The sequence below is a fragment of the Apaloderma vittatum genome, unplaced genomic scaffold, assembly GCF_000703405.1.
Source record: "Apaloderma vittatum isolate BGI_N311 unplaced genomic scaffold, ASM70340v1 scaffold15048, whole genome shotgun sequence".
NCBI lineage: Eukaryota > Metazoa > Chordata > Aves > Trogoniformes > Trogonidae > Apaloderma > Apaloderma vittatum.
In genome coordinates this window covers 16,645-37,537 of record NW_009732524.1, presented here as the reverse complement: position 1 = coordinate 37,537, position 20,893 = coordinate 16,645, and the positions used below count along the sequence as shown (strand labels likewise).

The window sequence follows — 20,893 nt, the reverse complement described above, 5'->3', positions numbered from 1 at the left end:
AAATCAAATTCAGCCAAGTCCATTGTGCCTTCTTTCTTTAATTTTTTTTTTAATATACAGTTCTTCAAAAATGAATATACAGTTGCTTTAGTAAATTAGTGCAAAACAAAATATTTTGGAAGAAGATCATCAAATTGTATCCACATCAGCTGAAAACCCACTGAGGGTTTTGCACAGATGGAGCGCAATTTCTTCCTTTACCATCCTTTTCCCCCGTGTAAGAGAGTGCTTTCTCGCCATCCCTTCATATGACAAGCTGAGCCATGTTTACAACATGTGAGCTTAGCCCCGAAAAAGCTTCGAACAGCACTTGCACATGATTAGGGTTTCCCAAATTCACGCCGCCAGGTTTTTACTGACAACTTAAAATTTCACAAACTTCCGAGGGCATCTTCTGAGGGAAATGTCTTTTTGTACCTGATGCAGAAGGATCCACACTCTATAAACCTCACGAGGAAAACAAAAACCCTGATCGTTCAAGTTCAAAGCACATGTAAAAGGATCAGTTTGAAATGTGAAGAGAGATTCTTTTAAATTCTGTTGCTAGGAAGAAAAAGGAGCTGCTGGATCGGTAAGGCAAGTGTACTTTTGGAACTTCTCCTCTTTGAATAATGCTGCTGTTTCTTTGGTAGTCACCACAGAAATCTAAGAATCATCTTCCACGTGGGGCAGAACACGGACAACAATTAAGTTGTAGTGAAAAAAGTGCAGTATCACTGATGTGGTCCCTTATGTTCACACCATCTGGTCCTCAGCATATTCCTACTGCTCATAGACAGCCACTGTGCTATAGCAAAGTGCAGAAAGCCTTCGCTCGATGCTGGATTTATCTGCAAAGAGAGAACGGTTAAAAATAGGCGATGGCTTCAGTTGTTTTACAATGCGTTAAAATTCCACATAATTTTCAGTATTTTCATTATTCAACATAAACTTACACTTGTGTACATTTTCTATATCCGCAGGGTCTTGCAGTATTTTAGTGAGCCCCTCCAGCAGCAAGGCTGCTTTGTGGTATCGATATGTAATATCTTCAGTTTGCTGAAACATCTCGTCCAGAGCTGCTGACTGAACCTGGGATCATTCAAGAGATTCAGTTATATAAACTAGGCAAGTAAGGAAATGAAAAATTCAAAATTAATAATACAGAAGTGTCATTAAGAAATTGTTTTTAAGCCTGTTTGTATAACTGTAAGACAACAAAATGAAGTCTGTGCTGTATTAACTAAGGATATTCTGCACATACAAGCTATAAAAAAGCACTTTTTGATCTTTTGTTTTTAACATATGAATAAATACGCTTGCTCTTATGCCTACATTCTCTTGTGAAGAAGACAAACTAATTGTCTGTAGCTACACCATTATCATGGTTAAGCACAATATTTCCCAGTATTTTTTGTGTGACATCTATGTTTAAAATACTTTGCTCTCATCAAAAAAGCAGTTAACTTTCCTGTAAGGTTCCTGCATCTGCTCCAGGGCAGGTAGAAAGTTATCAGTTACAAGAAAAAAACTTCCACGTTTGCTACCAGTTTTGCTTGGTATGGACAAGCTGACGTTCTTCAAATGGACTCGGCAGATTGATGAAGCTACTTCTATTGTTTCTCTGCTTTAGTAAGCCACGTTGGATGAGATTTCAGCACACAGAGCCGTGTGGCTTCCGAGTAATTTCCTAGCGTTTATGTACCAAATACCAAACGTGCTGATGTAGGGGAAATGTCCCTGAGGAACAGTATCTGCCAGGAACTTTAGCTACAGTTAAGGCAGGGCAGGAAAGAGAACGAGAGACTAACAGAAATTACCATGAACAGCATCCTGGAAACATACATTCTCTTCTCAGGTTATGGAGAAAACGTACATGAGAAGGAAGCGATTTATCTCAACATCCTATCGTTTGGGTAAGAGGAGTGACTTACCATTTCTACAGCACAGCTGTAGATGAGTTTCTCTGCAGTTACACTGTTGATTTCATCAATGAACCTCTGCTTGTCCGAAAAGAAACGATTCAATTTTTCTGTTAATTTCTTGCACATGCCAATACAGAATTTGTATCTCTCATTGAGGCTTTTCACAACTGGAAGAAAGGTAAGAAAAAATTTAAAACCTAGGAAAAAACCACAAACACAAAACCACAACCCAACAGTATAGCTTAAGTTCAGCTTTTCCCAGCACTAGCAAAGTCAATCTGTTTAAACTTGTGCTTTGAGTATTTATTGACTCTGCCACTTCTACGAAGTATAAATAAAATAATTTCAAGTTAATAACTGCCCATTTCTTAACCCTTTCTAGCTGTATTTTTGTTTACTATGAGAATTGTGCAATTGTACTTAACTGCAATTCTCTTGTACAGAAGAAAACAAACAAATGTTGCAACTTAAGCTTTTTGAGTGATTTATCAGCAAAGAAAATTCACAAGCAAAGCAAATTAGATTACGTTGCATCTACCTTGCTTAACAGCAGTAGATGGGTTCAGTTTCCCCGATTTGACCTGCGCTTTGGCAAGATGCAGAGAGGATGCGAGTAACTGGGCGGCTTTCATATACAACACCAGCTGCTCTACTTGTCTAAGAAGGTGGGGGGAGAAAAATAAATAATTATGTATCAAAACACATTTCTTGAACAAATCCAAGCTGTGAGCAGAAACCACTGTTTAATCGTAAGGCTACACAGGACCCAGCAGCAGCAGCGAAGGAAGGCAGGCGTTTAAAATGCAACTCCACCCCTCCCTTCCCTTCACAAACACTTTGTCACGGGTTGAGAGTACATCTGCTCATCTAGTAGCTGCAGCAGCAAACCCAAACTGCTTTAATGTAGACATTTGAAAAAGGAACAGTTATTTGTGGGGACTCGCTGCCCGAGGTCAATGTCTTGCCACAAGTGACTGGGTGTATCATTTCCTATGCCCCTGTAACTCTCACAGCTGTGAAAAGCAAATGCTTTGCAGGTTTGGTTTTTTTGGGAGGGAAGGGGGTGGTTGTTTTTTCAGGAAGAAGGCAGGATGTGGATGGAACTGCCCTTTCCCATCACTCCAAATTTCTCATACTTCTCCTCGTTTTTGATTTTGTTTTCGGGCAGATTGGTTCCACTGAAAGAAGGTCAAATTTGGATGCCCTCTCCTCCACTTTCCAACCTCCACCTCAGTGCTACTGCTCGTCTGGTCAACAGGTACAGACGAGGGCTCAGAAGCTGGCACACAGATTTTCAAGCTCAGAAAAGCGCTGTTGTACCTCAAAAGGCCGAACTCCTCACCACTTTCCTCAACTCTTGTGGCAGGCCAGAAAACACCGCCCTTTTGTTTATCTGCTAGCAAACATTCCTCTCCTTTGCTCTTTCTGATCTGTCCTCAGCTGTTAGCAACTTATTCCTATCAAAGATTCTACACAGCATCACTCTCAACAAAAAGGGCGTCATTTGAATACATTTTTTGCCATATTCAGTATTCACTAATTCTCTTGATACTCCTTGACCGTGTACTTACCCCCATTCTTTGCTTAGCTGGCTGATCTGATCAACAACTATGCTCTCTTGGATTTGGTACAGCGAAACTGCCGAAGTACACAGCTCTGGGTTTCCTCCTCGTACTGCCGTCAGATCCAGAACACATTCTGTGAATGTCAGCATCATGTTGAGATGCCGCAGTGTATCTGTATGTTCTCTCTGTCAGAGGGAAAGACAACAGAAAGACAACAATTTAATCACTACAAGCCCTAAGGCGAACAAGTACACTTAAAACCCTTGATAATCACTCAAGGATTTCTTGGTATGTCAATTCTAGGCAGCAATCACATTGTAGCAGAGCCAGCACTAGGGACTACAGAACCAAACGGGTCCAAAGAGATCAGACAATTAACATGTTCTCTCTCTGTTAACGATGTCAAGATATTGTAGCTTATACTTTGGAGTCTTTCAACAAAGCCAAAGGAATTGGAACATGGAGTTCTATGTTTGGTGAAACGTAAGCAACTAAAAGGAATCACAAGCGGGATACATTAGCTGTTATTATATTATCAGCAACCCAAAAGTATGCTTGGCACTTGTATGAGAAGCCAGGAGGAACATTTGGCTTTTATTATATAACAGACTTGATACCTACAAGAGAACCGATCTACAGCTTCGTACTTAGCTGCTGCGCTCTAATTTACACTTAGATCTAGAATTATGTTGTGTTAAAAGGTGGCTGTTGCCAAAGCTTACAAATTAAACTAAACAACTTCAATTGGAGCTAAAACATCGCTGCTTCTTGGGGACTAAAACAGATACTACATGCAGACTCTCTGGGCAATAAAATAAAAAAGCCTTCAAAACTAATCAAACATATCTTTGCAACATTTATAATATTTTCATTAGTAATGCAGGTCTAAATATACTTTAAACTCTATCTGTGGGAAGAATACAGTGTATCATCAAACATTCATGTTGTAACACAGATTCAAGAGGGATCCAAACACCTTCCAGCAAGATGCGAATGAGAAAACAGAACAGCAATCTGTCCTGAGAAATTTACAGTCCAAGGATAGCATTCTGGTGAAAGACCACCCCAATTTGGGTTTTTAGCGTCACTCCTCCACGCATTTTAAAAAAAATATAGGACACTCTTCCCACAAGTAGGATTTAATGTCATTCACTGACTGTGAAGCAGCAGTTAAAAACAACGCTCAGAGGAGTATTGCTACTGTCAGCACCCGTGTCCAGAGACTTGGCATTAAAACAGAGGCCTCTTTGGAAGGCTCTGGTGAACAAAAGCAGTCACGTTCCTTTGGTTACCTATTCCAACGCACCACATGCCAAGAATAAGTACCAAGAAGAAACTGGCCACAGCTGATACAGAGTATCTTCAAGATCTTAAAAAGGAACACCTGAGACAGCGAAGAGGAAACTGCCAAGTGCACTGAGCAGTCCTGTTTTTACCATGTCTCTGTTTTAGCAGCATTACACATTATAAAACATGAAATGATTTTTTCTATACCTCCATTAAAGTTTCCTCAGGCAATTCGGGAGCTTCAAAAGTGATAAAGCCCTCTAAGCTGGGAGGCGAAGTACCATAAGGCATGTACTTCAGACTTGGAGCTGCCTCTGCTCCCGGAGGAGAAGAACCCATATAAATACCAGGAGGAGAGCCCATATATACACGGCCACTAGTAGAGCAGAGAGACCCTCCAGAACTGTTTGATCCAACTACAAGAAAAATAACACACATATTCAGTCTAGTAGGTTGTTCCACCTCGCAGCGCTGGGGCTGCCGACGATAGCAAATGACACGTCAGTAGTCATCACAGATTCACTCTCGGGAGGCTCTCCTCATTGTTCCTTGCATCGCTCTGTAGAGAATGCAAAGGCTACAGCGTAATCAACAGTGACAATTCGTAACACAAATTCTGGGAAACGGCTGACAAGGATTGCAAGGCAGAGAGTCCACAGTACGGAATCGAAGGTTGTGCTACAGCTCGCAAAAGCGCTGCTGTGGACCCCTGCTCATCCTGAGCAGATGAAAGCCTCTACCTTGAGATCTCTGGTATTTGGCAACAGAGCCAACACGCTGAAACGCAGTCAGCTCATACCCCTCATGTGCTGTTTCTGGTACAAGACACAGCAGCAGGCAGAAGTGCAGAATCGGAAATCTAACGTTTCCTCTCCGCCTTGGTCATAGAGATCTACTACACTCCTTAATGGTGGAGTAAAGCTGTGCACATGGGAAGTCACACACCACTGTATTGTCAATCCAAGCCTCTGGCCCTCTCTCAAAGGCAGAATTCACCTGGTATTAATCTCTGCTTTACAAAGCACTCCTACGCTGCAGCCCAGAGGATGTACTAGGCAAGGCAGGAATCAGGTTCCTGGCCCAAGAAGTGGGCAAACTTAAACACTGTGTTTGAGAACAGCCCACAGGTGTCAGGGAAGACTCACCTGAAGTGGTTCTTGTTCTGAGGACCATATGGGTGCAGGTAGGAGGGGTGGCGCTGCTTGGAGGGGACCCAACAGTAAACATGACAGCCCGAGAACTTGCCCCGCTTCCCATGGAAGGGGGTGCCATTGCAATTCCATAGGCCCCTGCTGGAGCTGGAAGAGAAAATTTCAGCAAGTTAGTCCCTATTACATATAATCATGCGACTCAGGAATCGTATGCAGCAAACTGGAGCACTGCAACACAATGTGCTTTGATGTTCATCCAAGACTTGGACTAGTTAGAAGTTCTCAGAGCAAATAAAGCAATCTGACTGGACAGCCTTGGAGATACACAGAGAGTCAAGATCCAGCCTACAAATATCTTCTTACTTTCAGTCTCTCTCCACTCTACTCTTGTCTAGGAGAGAACAAGGTGTTGCTGAGGACACCACCAGTCCTGCAGCAAAAGATACAGCAGCAGAATTCTAAAGGCAGACCATGACAGGTCTGGAGGCTAAAGACCAGCCCTGTCTGCAGGACGCCTTCCATCTGCTCAGGAACTTCTGGTGGTCACTTGTGACAAAGGACAAGGCAGAGGAAGGAGGAGAAAAAAAAAATAACAACCCAGAATTACATAATCATATGAAAACAAAGTGAAATTAGGAAATGAAACAGCCACAAGTGTTGTATCAAAAATAAAAATAAAACCAATCAAACAAAAGCACCCCAAACCCCTCTAGCCAGTACAGACAGCTGAGATATTGCTGCATTTAGCACAGTAACAAGTATTTTCCTCTCTCAGTCATTTTTAAAGCTATGCTAAGGAAATGGAACACATCCTCTTAAAGATTAAAAAAAGCCTTCTGTACTGAGGCTAAAAATTGTGAGAATCAATTATCGAAGCTGGAAGCAGCACTGCCTCTCACTGGCGCTCCATAAGAAAACCCAGCACGTGGAGATCGCTTGGCTGTATCACCCTGTTCCTCACCCGTGTCCATCGGTCGCTCCGCATTGAGGCTGTCCGTGCTGCCTTGATACAACTGGCCACCAAGAGCCGTCTTTACCTGCTGATCTGACAGCTTCCCAGTACTAACAGACCTAGACAGAAAAACGCAGGAATTCACTAGAGTTCTTCAGTGAGATCTTCCTATCTAACTTGCAACTAAGCCTGATTTTCAGATTCATGATATTCATTACAAAGAATTCCTCAATGAAAGCGCAGGAAGTTTGAAATCTCACTGCTCATTATGGACCTACTGAAACAGAGCTTACCACAAAAATAGACTTTTTTTCTCTTAAGAATTTATACTGCACATACAGTCATACAGATTTTCAAGTACAAACTGAACAGGCTTCAGAGAGGCAACGAAATTCCATATTCAGATAATCAAAACAAAAGGGAAGTAGACAGCAGCACAAAGCGCTCCAGGAAGTCCATGCTATATTTATACACAGTACAAAATGTTTCTGTTGTACAGAAACCTCTGTTTCTGTTGTACACCAAACCTCAGCATCCCCTCACAGCTCACTTTTTGCATTTTCTTCCCCTGCAAGCTGCTGTGTGCAACACACATTCTTCTGCCAAGCTATCTAAGTAACTTTACAGATTATAAACACCACAACGCCCACCTGCCGAACGTCGCTTTGCTGTGCTGTTCTCCTGCCTGCTTTTCACCTCCTTGGGTCAAGTGGAAGTGCGTGAATTCCCTGGGGTCAGTGATGTCTTTAGGCTGCAACGGGGCATCGGCTGAGCTCTGGCGATTAGCCAGGGCCAGCAAGTTTGAGGACGCTTGAGTTTTAGGTATTTTGAAAGGAGCTGTTGCCTTTAAGAATTAAGACCAAGAACACACAAAAATCCCCAAGTTAGCACGTTAAAATATGATCGGGAACGGTTTCAGGCCGTGTGGTACCACTTCACATTTTATTGACAGCGGCAAACTTAACAAACCTTAGTAGGAGAGCCAATGATTGTTGGTAACGGAGTTTTGAAGAGCCAGTCTGAACCCCGAGGTGACGACCCCATATGTTTGGTAGGCGACGTTCCCAGGCTACCTGGCCTGCTTGGCTGTGGGGAATGGCTGTATCCATATCCCGCATAAGATGGGCATACTGGGTCTGAATGCTGCTTTCTGAGCTTCTGCTTGTTTTGGTAAATATCTGTGAGGGTAGGAGCACTCTGCAACCTCGCTCCCATCAGAAGTGACTGTGGAGACTGAGACGGTGGTATTGGAGAACCTGTGGGGATGAAAACCAATGAAGTAAAACGCATCAATGAAGCCCAAAATGCCAGAGTCTTGCATTAAACTGAAAGGAGACGGGACTGCAAATATCCTGAGGTATGTTTGATCATCCACTTGCTAGATGGCAAGGAGAATGGATTTAGCCTGTCAGCTACTCGGACTAAGGCTCCATTACGCTGATGAGACATTCAAGCTGCCAAATAGGCAAGATTTCAGGGTGACAGCTGTACTGGCAACTGCAGTACCTCTGGCAACCTGCACAAAGACAAATAAAGTGGTTGGATTCAGCAGAAATGGCATAACCAACACTAAAATTCTAAGTGCAGCCACCCAGACTCTAGGTTGAACAGAGATTCCCCAGTACTGGAATTATATTCTTGCGAACAAGCGCACGAATGCAACACTGCATGATAATGACTGGTTTTGTACGTAATGACTTCATTTGCTGACACAAAAGGCAGCTCATCTCACAGCTCCTGCAAGAAAACTAGGTACTAAAAAGAACTAAATTTTTCAGATGGAACAGTTTAGGGTGGTCATTTACTTTTTAGTCTGTCAGATTGATTTTTTTTTCTTTTCAAAAGCTTACTATGTGCAAAGGAAGTTCACACTTAAGTGCAAAATTTCTCCTAAAGCAAATGGAAACGGGAGAGCTATAAGCAGTTACTTAAACAGAGGGCTTTGGGGTAATACCTCTTATGAACTCTTACCTACTTAAAGGTGCCCTTCCTCTTTCAAAACAAGGAACCTGAAATTTGATGAGAATGTCTTCTCCCTGCGATATTTTTATGACCTTATGATGAGCAACTGTGCAGAGTTACAAATAGTACATGAGGCTTCAGCTTTCTGGTCACAGCTTTCCGGATAAAATGCCTACGGTTTGTAACCTCAACGAACCGACGCTGAGGTGACAATTTCATTCACATTTTGGGGGCGGGGGGAAGAGGTAAAACTGAAAATGAACCATAGTAATTAGATTTTTAAGAGCTGGTCAAGACAATCCTCTGACACAGGCTCTGTTTCATAAATGTATGCTCAAAAAACTGTCACAAACTTCTCGCAGTTCGCTCAGTGAAGTGTCCAGCTGTTAAGACACATCCTTCAACCTTCCTCATCCTATGACTTTGGTAGTTGTATTTTGAATATGAGCTACTTCATCTTGATTTCATTCCACTCCATTAAACAGTACATTTTAGAACAGCCCTTTCTGCCTGCAGCTCCAGCAGAGGGGTCAACTCTATTTCTCATTAACTTCCCAGCCAAGAATTCGCTGGTTTGAAATCCCTCTGCTCTTCTGCCTCATAGCATCGAAAATTCTCACCTGTTGTTTCAGAAACCAGTCTTAAATCTCACTGGTCACCGTTCCAGTGTCACTGCTACCAGAGAAGGCTTCTGAACTAGAAATTTGTCCTCTTCTGCCACTGGCAGCAAGAGCAGCTCAATTAGTTCATAAGCTACGTTCTGACAGACATCTTCAGTCCTTAGGAAATCTCAGTACAGATGACCTCACTTCACCCAGAAGCAAAAGACAGCTTCCCATACCCAGTTAAATGCCGAGAAACAGACTTGCTGCAATTTGTGGTATTTTACAAACAGAAATACCACTGCAGTCATTTGAAATTAAGAAATAAAGTCAAGTAGGAAAAGAATGCAGGAAGCAGATGAAGAAAGGAAACATTAAATACCCTTATAGCCATAAAAACAGTGCTGTGGTATGTTACAAGTCACTCTGACACTGGCAAAAGACACTAAACCAACAGCCTTACAAAAATCTAGCTAAAAAAAAAATGCAACAAGAAAAGCATACACATTGCTTTGTGCTTTCTTCATCTGCCTCTCCCCTCCTTTTTAAAGAGAATTAACTATTTCAAATCTGAGGATTCACTTATTCCTTGTCCTTTGTTGAGACTGCCAATGGCATAGCAATTACGAAGGTAATTTTTCAGACACATCACAGAACTTACTTCATGTGAAGGAAACAGATATTTGAAATGTGGCTACCCCGAGAAATGGATGCTCTACCCTCTCCAGATGATTTTGTCAAGTGTTTAAATAGGGCAAAAACCCCCAATGCAGTTTCAACATCACCTCTTACGAAGTCAGGGTAGAGTTTAACTAGTATTTTAGATAAAGAAGAAAATGCACCCGAAACACATACAGAGCAAACGAACATGTTGGATTGCATATTCCTCTGCTCAATCCTTCTGGCATTACAGTGCAATTCTATCTATAACAGTCTTGGAACATCTTTGAGTCATATTTCTCCCGGATTTTTTTTTTCTTTTGCTGGCATGCCACACGATTTATGACTCGCAAAGCTCACTGCATGCTTAGCAACACCAACATCAGATCCCAGTCACTTTCCTCAGGGATTGAGGAAAACGTGCTGCACGCTGGCAGCAGTTCCTCCCTTTTCTGAGCACTGTCATGACAGAGCTGGTCTATCAAACCCAGATTCTGACAAGAATGTTACTACCATTCATTATAATCCATGCACTTCCATCTCTGTTTAAGGACAGGCATTATCAGAGTTGCTATTTCATCTTGAGAAAAAGAAACCTCAATCTCTCTCTTATTGCAGAAGGAATTAGTTATGGGAAAAGGTGTCTTGATACAGCCACCACAGAAACTCAAGAGCGCCACTTCGCCAGTGTCTCCCATTAACCTTTACCAATGTAGTGCTGGCTCTCCTCCCCCTTCACAAAACGCTGCAGAAGCTCTTTCAAAATAACACTGGTTGCATTGTCCAAAGTCACTCACCTGAGAAGTTTCTACTCCTTGATTCATGTCCTTGAAGTTGTCCACAACAACAGTGTCCAAGCTGCTCAGGTATGGTTCCAACTATGCAAACAAAAACCAAAATGTGAATTTATACTTTATACTTCATCTATAAATGAAGGTAAAACAAAATAAAACCTACTCAGTTTACTTCTGTGAGCCATTTAACAGAAATTATTTCTGCAAATGTGACCTAGTTGGGCAGATTTCATTTTAAGGTAATTTCAAGCAAGAACTAGTGTTCTGAATTACTGTTCTAGATAAACCATCGCCAATTGCTAAAAATTTATGGACTTACCTAGTGGTGAAGGAGAATACGGTCTAGAAGATCCTGTGGATAACCTGCGCCCAACACCCTGTGCAGTGTCACCTGGTACTGGAGAACAGGAGCCCATCTTCATGAAGCCCATTGGGCTGGTATTTGAGCGTCTCACAACTCCAGCTCTAGCAAGGTGAAAAGAACAGTTACACATACACCATGGTAGCTGTCGTTCCTTGAAGTAAGCTTCAGAATTCCTTAAGGACTATAATGATCAGTTAAATAAAATACTGATATTTAAAGCTATGACACTGAAGCTTATTAAGCTAGTAACTTAAAATAAGTTTCCCACAGTGAAAAAAGCAAGATCTAATTCCCGTTATTCACATTGACTTTTTCAATGCCATAATATTCTGGTAACTGGCGAAAATTAAAATGGATATCCCTTAGTACACGGACTCCTAATCTTCAAACAACTTGATCATCAAAGTTTGAATTGACAATCAAGTGAAAAACATCGCTGCAAATTCTCATTTTTATGTCAACAGAGATTATAACCAAATTTCCATACTGGGTCCAGCATACAGGTCAGGTAACTGAAAACAGATTACTTCAGGGAAAGATACTTCCCCAAGTATAGCAACTCTTATAAAATCAGAGAACCTGAAAAAAAAATGCAAGGAACCATGGGGTTTGTTTTTGTAAAGATCTCCAGAGTTCCAAGCGGTCTGTTTCTGAGTCTTTGACCTTCACTGTCCTGATCCTGCAGACCACAGGGCAGCGAATATGTCTGGCACACTAGTGCTTTGTAATAAGACAAGCTGGTTAACCAGCATGCCAAAAAATGTTTCCTTGCTATTCTACAGAACAATGCACTCATTTCATCACTACATGTGTGAAAACAAAACATAATTTATCACCGACTTTCTAGTTTATGATGTAATGCCACATTAACACACAAAGAGTAATAAAAGAAAGCAAGACTTCATCTTTTAACCTTCTTGGGTTGCATTTGAGTGAAAGAACAAGCTCATTTTGTTTTTGTGAAAAATTTCAAGTGCCCATCCAACAATCTTGAAACTGTGAAGGACTATTAGTTGTTACCATTAAAATGTCTCTTTAGTATGTTTTTGTGCAGAGAAAAAAGAAAAGGCAGCAAGAAAGCACGGGACACCTGTCAGAGTACAGACACAAACCAGAATCAAGAAAAAAGAGTTAAAAAGCAAACTCACCTCGGTGACCCATGGGGGTTTGACACGGGGCTGGCGGTAGAGGAGAGGTTCTGTTCTATGCGCTGGTAGTTCCGTAGCTGCGTGGGAACCGGGATAGGTGCCGTCTCGCTGCGGGGTGATACCGAAGGCTGACAGTGCCTGGAGTTGGAAGGTACGGAGACAGGAGATGAGTACAGGCAGAGAGGTCTCTCTCTGAATTGTACCATTGCTGAAACGTCAAGAAAATCTAGGGAATGGCCAAACAAGCTGCTTCTGCACTCCCTGCATGCGGCACGATCTTAGCTTGTCCTAATCCAGCTCTAACACTTCGCAGAGGATGATCAGGAGTTGTTTGTTACCAACTACCTTCCTTACACTGGTTAATATCAGATGGAGCTGGGAGCGCAGCCCCGGCTGAGGCACTCGGTCACGCATCACAGCGATCCACAGATCCCTCCGACTTCCTGCCAGCCAGTCTCTCTGTTTACCGTGCTTCAAAATAGCATTCTAGGAAAACCCACTGCGCTAAGAACAGGAAGTTCAGCAGCAGGGCTGGAATGTGTACAAAAAGCCACTGAAGCGCAGTCAGAGATATCCCACGAGACACCGTGAACTTGCAGAAGGAAAACATGTTATGTAACCAACCCCTGACAACTGACCAAAACCCACACACCTGAACAGGAGTCCACAGGCTCAAACTGCAGATTAGCATGACCCAAGTTCAACTGAAGTGTCAGTGACCCTGCTTATCTCAGCGTACTGTCTGATAAGGGAATCGAATCACTGCAACGTAATCACTTACCAACCCTTTTAAAGGAAGGCAGAGTACAACGGAAAGAATTTAAAACAAATGGGCTTTTTGGAAGATAATCAGTTTAGTACCTGGCCCTTTATTGACCACCTCTTCGGAGAAAGATTAGAAATTCTTAGAGGAAACACGATAAAAGTTCTATCATGAGCTGTAGAAAACGAGCAGTTACAGCACTCAACGCATGGCTACAGCTGAACAGAAATCTGGGTTTCTGACCATATTTGTCCTAATCTCTTTGCTACCTTTGAGAATGAAATGCCGCTTCCTAACACGCACAGAATGTCCTTCGGAAAATAAGTCTGTCCTTCTATTGGCACACAATCTCTAGATGCTGCCAAGTAAACTGGGAGTCAGCTGTGAGCATGCAAAAGCTTCCAGGAGAGGAGAAGGTCTCACATGAGGAGAAGGTCTCCTAAGGGGAAGCCACACAAAGGTGGGCAGGCTGCTACGACCAACACAGCAGGCTGAGGTGGCAGAGGGAGGCTCTGGCAGAGGGGAAGCATGTGTTTAAAATGTGGCAGCAACACCGAGGAGGCCATGAAAGCACTTTTAAAGCACTCAGCATGGAAAATGCCTTTCCCCACTCTCACACAGCCCTGCAGATATAACCAGGCAAGCTCTGGGAGCCATGAGCTAGGTGAGTTAGCGTGGTGGGGAGGCACGGAGCATTACTCGTTCTTCCATCAGGGCTCCCCAGCTCGGGCCCAAAGCTCGGCTCTGGGCAGGCATCCCCTCCGGTCTGATGCAGTTCAAAGAAAATGCAACACAGATATGTGCAGAGCTGCATGCAAATCTTGTTTCTCTGAGATCCAGAGAATAAAATTAGCAATTAACCACAGGAGAGTGAACTGCCTCGACCTATTCTGTCCATTCTGGCTGGAGCCCGAGAAGTGTTACAGCTTCATCTACCTGACACAAAGAAGTACAACTATGGGCACAATTCATTCAGTTTGATCAGCTAATCAGAAGAAAAAAAAAAGTGTCACACAGGGCACAACCTTATGTAAAAACAAACAAACAAACAAACAAAAGTCATTTAGAAAAAGTCACACACTATGGAAGAACATTACTCAGGAAATAAAAAAAGCAAAACCCCAAAGCAGCATCTTGTTTATTTAAAATAGGAAATGACAATGTATTTATAATACATTGTACACAGCCAATTCAGAGCAAATGGATCTTTACAGACAAACCATCATCTGCTCTTAAACATAAAAGGTAAGACTAAAGTTGTATTGATAGTCCATGTCAGCAGATTTCACAGACTGCACAAAGATCAGCACAAAGTAGCCAACTTTTCTTGTGACAAGCATTTCTAAACAAATAATGCTGACTTGCAGCCCTGTAGTATTAGCATGAGCCCAAAATACACCCAGCATAATAGCTTTATTCCCCATTTAGCCACTCATCCTCTTTCTGTTTGTACTGAAAAACATTATGAAATTCCTTACTTTGCCAAATGACAAATCTAACCCTTCTGTTTAGATATTACACGAGTATTTAAACAGCATGATTAAGCTGTACATTTTCCAATATAACACAGGAAAGATTTCCGGCACTAATGATGCATATCAGTTCTATTTCCAAGTAGCAGAACCTGAAGTCTACAACCACGTGGAAGAAAGAGGAGTCGTTAACAGCCCTGCAGCTAGAAAAGCTGCAACACACTCTTGCAGGTGGCTTCTTTGCCATCTCCTGAGACACAAACATGAAATTCCCTTGTGCAGAAGCCACACCCAGTTACCAGACACAAGACAATCCAGCCACGAGACACAAATCTATAGCAATCCAGGCTAAGTTCCTCTTCTCTCACAACCACTTCTTAAAACATATACTGCATTCAACATTCAGCTCACTGAAGGAAGACTATGCTGTGCTTCCTAACACCAAAAGGACAAGTTTGTTATGTCTCTAAAGTTTCTGCTTTCAACCAGTTCAAAATTTAAGACAAAAGAATGCTCTCTTTCCTTAAGGAAATGTTTTGGGGACGCATCAGAGCCAGAAGTTAGCTACTGTCAGATGCATTTAATGTAGAGAGCCTGGAAAAAAACAGTTTCCGGCAGTTATCCAATAATTAAAAAAACCCCTACATAGTAGCAGAGAATCTTTTTAAAGGAGAGGACATACGAAGCCTATGTGACGCACCTGTTGGCTGTACCAGAAGCAGTACTTCGAGAAGAGGCTGAGGATGGTTTCTGTACAGTTCCTGAGCTTCCAGAAATAGTTAATGGTGACTGCCTGTGAAAAACAAAAACCACTGTCAAAAGACAGGTTTTCACATCAGAGAAACTATCTGCTTTGCAGTAAAACTTTCTGACTTCAAGTTGTTTACATATTCATGTTAATCCAACTTGGCATATTAATCTTTCAGGAAGTCCACACAGCTATGTGAACCCACCACTGCCAAAAACTCACCACCTGCTTCTACAGCTGCAACACCCATTTTAGAACATGAGACTTCTTTTGGATAAAGCTCAGCACACCTACCCTCCACACATCAAGAACTCGCTCGAAGCTCTCCTGCCAGCTGCTCCCAATGGCATATCATCTACAGTAAGCAGAAGAACACATTGAAAACCCACATCACAAAGCAGAATCTTTAAAAAAAAAAAAACAACAAATCCACCCTCCAATGTTACTGCTGTGGAAATAACTTCCGACAAACTTCTGTGAACAAATAAAAGTCTGCCACAAACTTTATTTTCTACGAAAATATCTCAAATGTGATCACCAACAAAAATATAACTGGGTAAGTGAGCTCTTTCGTTGTTCTTTGTTGGTTGTTTTGCTAATTATAATAATTTCGAAATAAAATTCAATGTTTACAAGTACAAGGTATCAGCATTGGGAAACTTATAACAAATGACAGAAACCCTCCAGTGATCAAGGCGGTGATTTAGTCAAATATTTAACAGGAGTTGGTGGCATTGTATAGAAATCAGCTGACCAGCTCCTTGGTGGCAATTCCGGTTTGGATGATGTCGTAAAATGGCAATTTGCTACATCCAAGTCTTTCTATTGTATAAGCCCTGTCTGATGTCTTACCTTTCATGGCAAACGTCTTTTTAATGTTTTTATTTGTACTTGTTTACTATCTAAAGCTCCACAGCATCGACTACAAACGTTCAGTTAGTCTGCAGGCAACAATGCACCTGCCTCCACTAAGAGAATCCTTGGGCTTCTTATCAGCAGTTGTTTACAATTGACTCCTTTCCTCTACTGCCAAATCCCAATATTTTCCATGACTTTCAATCATCTTGGTATCTTTGCCATATCTGGCTACTCAACTGAAGGTGAAAAAGTCCCCAATGGACATGCAGGTGTACCAAAGAGCCTCCCTTCAAAGAGTAATCAAACTAAAGAAATGAGTTCCAACATGAATTGAGACACCTTCAGAGAAAAGAGCTGAAAAGTAACAAGACATAAAGGTATGTTCAAAGTAGAAATTGTTTTAAAATATCAAAACAAGGACGGTTCTTACATGAGTGGTCTGAAGAGATATTGTGTGGGACTAGAACAAAGTCATCAGTGTCACAAGAGGAGTTCTTGCTACTGGTACTGGCAGAGTCTTTAGAGACTTGAAGATAGTTAGGAGGACCCAACGGAGGGGAAGACAAATTTTCTTCTTGAATGTGCTGCATGTCTGGCAGAGACTGGAAGGGGGGTAGTAGAAAAAAGAAAGTAAAAAAACCCACTGTAAATCCAGTGAGTCAGAATGTAGAATTGCATTTCCAACCATGAAGCTTCCAAAGTAAGAATCATCACTAGCTTTGACCAAAAACCCACAAAACCAAACAACAAAACAAAACACAAACCACAACACGAGGAGCAAGAGAGAAGCATACTGTTAATGGCATTCTTCTAGCAAAAGACAGGGGTATTCCTTGCTCTGTGCTCGTAAACACAACAGTTCATACTGCTCAAGACCTGAAAGATCTAAAATTCAGTAACTGTTGGCTGAACATCGCAGAGAATGTTTTCTAGAGATTGTTCTGCAAAACAGAGAACTTACTGGAGGAGAAGCAAAACGGCATGAAGGAGAGCTACCACAGGAACTGCCAGAGACTGAGCCTGCATATGTGGGCACTGGTACAGGACAAGCTGGAAGAGGAAAACGCAGGGTTAAAACACGGGACTAAGATTTTGAAAGGCTGCGTTTCAGTCAAACTCCTTTTCTCATTGCTTTTCATTCACAAACCCTTACAGAACTTACCAGCACAGCACATCCTTAGACACACAAAGGTATTTAAGTTCAGCAGAAATGTCAAAGGAACTAGTAAATAAGTATCACATTTCAGTCTAGCATAATACAAAAAAGAATTCAACGCTTGACCTCCCAGCAGAGCAAAACAACAAGTCAGAGTCAGGAAAATGCCTACAGACAGTCAATTTGGCAGATCTTTCTCCGTTCCAGCCCCCAACATCTATCATTTAAACAAACAAGTGGAAAAACAAAGCTACTTACATTTTTTGACTGTTGAAATCTGATCCAGGAAAGGGTGGTTGAAAAATGCTTCTGTAGAACAAGAAACAAGAACCACGGTGAGTAAGTGTAAAAATGACAGAGAATTTACAGACTATATTACAGATAGCAATAAATGGTTGTCTTCCCAGAATCAGTATTTCAGAGCCTGAGGGTGAAGGGCTTATAAAAAAATAAAGCCTCCTCTGTAATATGTTGCTACAGTGTTTGGAAAGGAAACAAAAATCAGCTGAGTAACTTCAACTAACGTCCAGAAAGGCAAATCGGCTTGAACTGCTGGGGGATGTTTTATGACTGCACTTCAGGATTGTGTACACAAGACGACGTTCTATACTCACCACGAAATTATGTTTTCTATGTTCAGTATGGTACTCACACAGTTTTAATTTGCTCTTCAAAATGATGAGCATCTCCCACATCAAACACTGAAAGTATCTTCACTTTTGCCTTTCCCAAGGACTGACACTTATTTTTGACCCCTTAATCTACTTCCTACAGGGCAGAAAATCACAATAAAGCAGCAGCCATTCCCCCTCCCACAGCAGAACACAACCCGTGCAGCCGGTTCGCAGCATAAAGCAGAACTCAACACAATTTCTTTAACAATATTCTCAATTAACTTGTTACTGTTACAATAGAAACATTCTGCTTTTGTTGTAAATGATGTGCTGAGATGCACTTAATCGAGTTAGCAGAACCAGCGGGCTCGCAGCTTACATGGAAAGTGTTATTCTACAAGAAACAACCCCCTGCTAGTCAGAGGAAATTGAGTGTTGGTGGAAACTAGCTGCTGAGCTCTGTGAACTTGAATGTTCTAACAGTTGAGGAAGGACAATGTTGTTCATCAGACCTAAGCAAATAAAAAAAAAAAAACAAAAAAAGAAACAAAGAATCTGAGGCCTGCAGGATCTCCTCTTCCTTCAGCAACACTTTCTTCCACAACCCAGTAAGGAAGGGAGGTTGGCTGTAACGCAAGAACAATGTAATGATTAACTTTAACACGAGGATCAGGTGTTCTGGAGCTTTGGTACAACACCTGCTGTACAACTTGATATTGCTGGAAGACAAACAAGATTTCCAATGCTATTTTTACCTAACATCAGGCAACTGGGCTCAGTTATACACTCTCCCTTTCACTCCCTCTGCTAAGCACATTCCAGCAGAGCCCCTTTAAGTGGCTCAGCCAAGGAAAACATGACTTTCATCACTACCATTCTGCTTTCTGTTTTTCCTTCTAAGCACAACGGCATGCTCCCAGTACCACGAACGACACAGAGCATCTTCCACGTTTGAAGAAACTATAGGGATCAGCACACCCAGAGTGCAAAGTGGAATCGGTTACTCAAAGTCCATGTTTGTGACGTATTAATTCTTTGACGCACACAGATTTATGCAACCACCTCTGAATCCTGTCACTGCTGTCGTTTGGGACATTTTACCCAATTATCACGAGGTTTTTTCTGGATCTCATTTGTACTTAAGTTTTTACACACAGGAGTTACAGCAAGTTATGTCGGTCACATTTACACACAAAAAGCCATGCCTGGTTCTCAGAAGAACAACACTTTAATTATTCTAGTATTGATGTTTAAAATCCCAAACTATTCAAAAAGTTTTATACTTCTTGGAACAAAACACAGCATGAATTGGAGGGGAAAAAAAAGAAGTAGCTACGCGAGTCCTGAGCTTCAAGTAAAGATTTAAAATGTTTTTTGAATCCTCCTCTCTGCCCAGCCTAATAAATATAGTCTTATCACAAACATGCAAGGACTACACGTGATGAATTAGTCGATTTGTGTATTTCAGGACTGTATCAAGACCAAGTTTGCATGCAGAACTAAAGAGCAATGGCGAAGCTTCAAAAGCAGAAATAAACCCTGAGCACGTCTGTCTTTGGGTCGCAACTCACCCTAGGATCTCGGCATCACAAGAGCTAACAGCTTGCAGTGAGGAAAGAACTAGGTCTTATCTACAAAGAGCATGAAGAGACTTAAAGGTTTAGGCTCTTTCTTGCCCTTCCATAGATTAAACGTGACGGGTCACCTATCTTGATGCTAAAACAAATCTCAGTAATAAAGCACATGGCTGTTGATATAAAATAACAGTAATGTTAACTGTATCTAGCTAAGTTAGCTTTAATTAACTAAGAATTTAAGATTAACATTTCCTGGCTGCTGTGATAAAACTGCAATAATAAACAGCGCTATCAAATTTAAACAACAAGCATGAATAACACTACATACAAAGACACAGCTAAGAAGAACTAATCAAGATTTAACTTTTTACTGGTCGTCTTCTAAAAATCCTACCCTGAGTTTCTGTTAAAAAAGAAAAACCCCCATTATTACTTCTACAGAAGTAGGTAACCAAAACCCCAGTCATAAAAAGGCTTTCTGAGACTGAAGTTACAGATAATCAAGCCAGCACAAAGCACCCGCAAACCTGAACTCCACTCCTGACTCGTTTTGAAGAGGCAACAGTTGTAGCCAGTTTGAATGATTCAATAATACTGATCGGAGACCTTGAAATCTTAAGAAATTAGAATAATGTTCTGCCACCAAAGATCTCTGGCTAAAGAAAGCCAAACACAGCACTAAACTGGGGGCAAACAAGTTCATTTTCGTAAAGAAGGTATCCATTGACTTCCCACTAGGCTTAACTTCCGAACCAACGCGAAATGCGCTCCTGAAGAGCCGCCGCGGAAACACCTGGCAGTATGCAAAATTTCAGTCCCCGCACAGCTTAAAAATTTCAGGATTTAATGAAATACAACTGTTGTTTCTACTACTTTGGGCTCAGTTAAAAAACTTCAAAACCAACTCACAGTGAAAATACTTCACTGAAACAAAGAAGTCTCTACAGCTAGCAATACCTAAGCACAACACCAGACTCCTCTTGGCAACTATAAACAGTTTTGAAATATAAACAATTTGCACATCTCTCATTGCCCTCAGACACACACATATGTAGAGCTCTCAAGGTTTGTAACCCATTAATACTGTTACGATATTTGCAGTCTACAAGAGAAAGGAGAAAACCATTTAAAAGTGGGTTCTTCCAGTACTTTGTTGTATTTCTGCAACCAACACCATACGGAGATCAGAGAAGTCTGCTCCCAGTCTGAAGTCAAAACAGGAGTTAAAGTAACAGAAATAAGACTGTGACATGAAATTTAAGATGTCTCATGATAACACTGTGGGGGAAATTAAAAGGCTGCACTTGAAGGGGCTG

General features: G+C 41.6%; 1 protein-coding gene across 1 annotated transcript in view; it reads right to left on the bottom strand.

Annotated features, from left to right (window-relative positions):
- Positions 1-221: 221 nt before the first annotated feature.
- ULK2 (unc-51 like autophagy activating kinase 2) overlaps positions 222-20,893 on the bottom strand; it is a 36,317-nt gene continuing 15,645 nt past the window's right edge. Inside the window, exons 10-26 of the mRNA XM_009875562.1 lie at positions 17,645-17,695; positions 17,192-17,280; positions 16,661-16,832; positions 15,667-15,727; positions 12,390-12,527; positions 11,197-11,342; positions 10,881-10,961; positions 7,829-8,115; positions 7,510-7,703; positions 6,869-6,978; positions 5,902-6,054; positions 4,964-5,172; positions 3,476-3,654; positions 2,443-2,561; positions 1,914-2,071; positions 936-1,071; positions 222-830 (exon numbers count right to left, since the gene is read on the bottom strand). Of these exons, the coding sequence (XP_009873864.1) occupies positions 763-830; positions 936-1,071; positions 1,914-2,071; positions 2,443-2,561; positions 3,476-3,654; positions 4,964-5,172; positions 5,902-6,054; positions 6,869-6,978; positions 7,510-7,703; positions 7,829-8,115; positions 10,881-10,961; positions 11,197-11,342; positions 12,390-12,527; positions 15,667-15,727; positions 16,661-16,832; positions 17,192-17,280; positions 17,645-17,695 (2,351 nt within the window). The 3' untranslated portion in view covers positions 222-762. The remainder of the gene's footprint in view (positions 831-935; positions 1,072-1,913; positions 2,072-2,442; positions 2,562-3,475; positions 3,655-4,963; positions 5,173-5,901; positions 6,055-6,868; positions 6,979-7,509; positions 7,704-7,828; positions 8,116-10,880; positions 10,962-11,196; positions 11,343-12,389; positions 12,528-15,666; positions 15,728-16,660; positions 16,833-17,191; positions 17,281-17,644; positions 17,696-20,893) is intronic.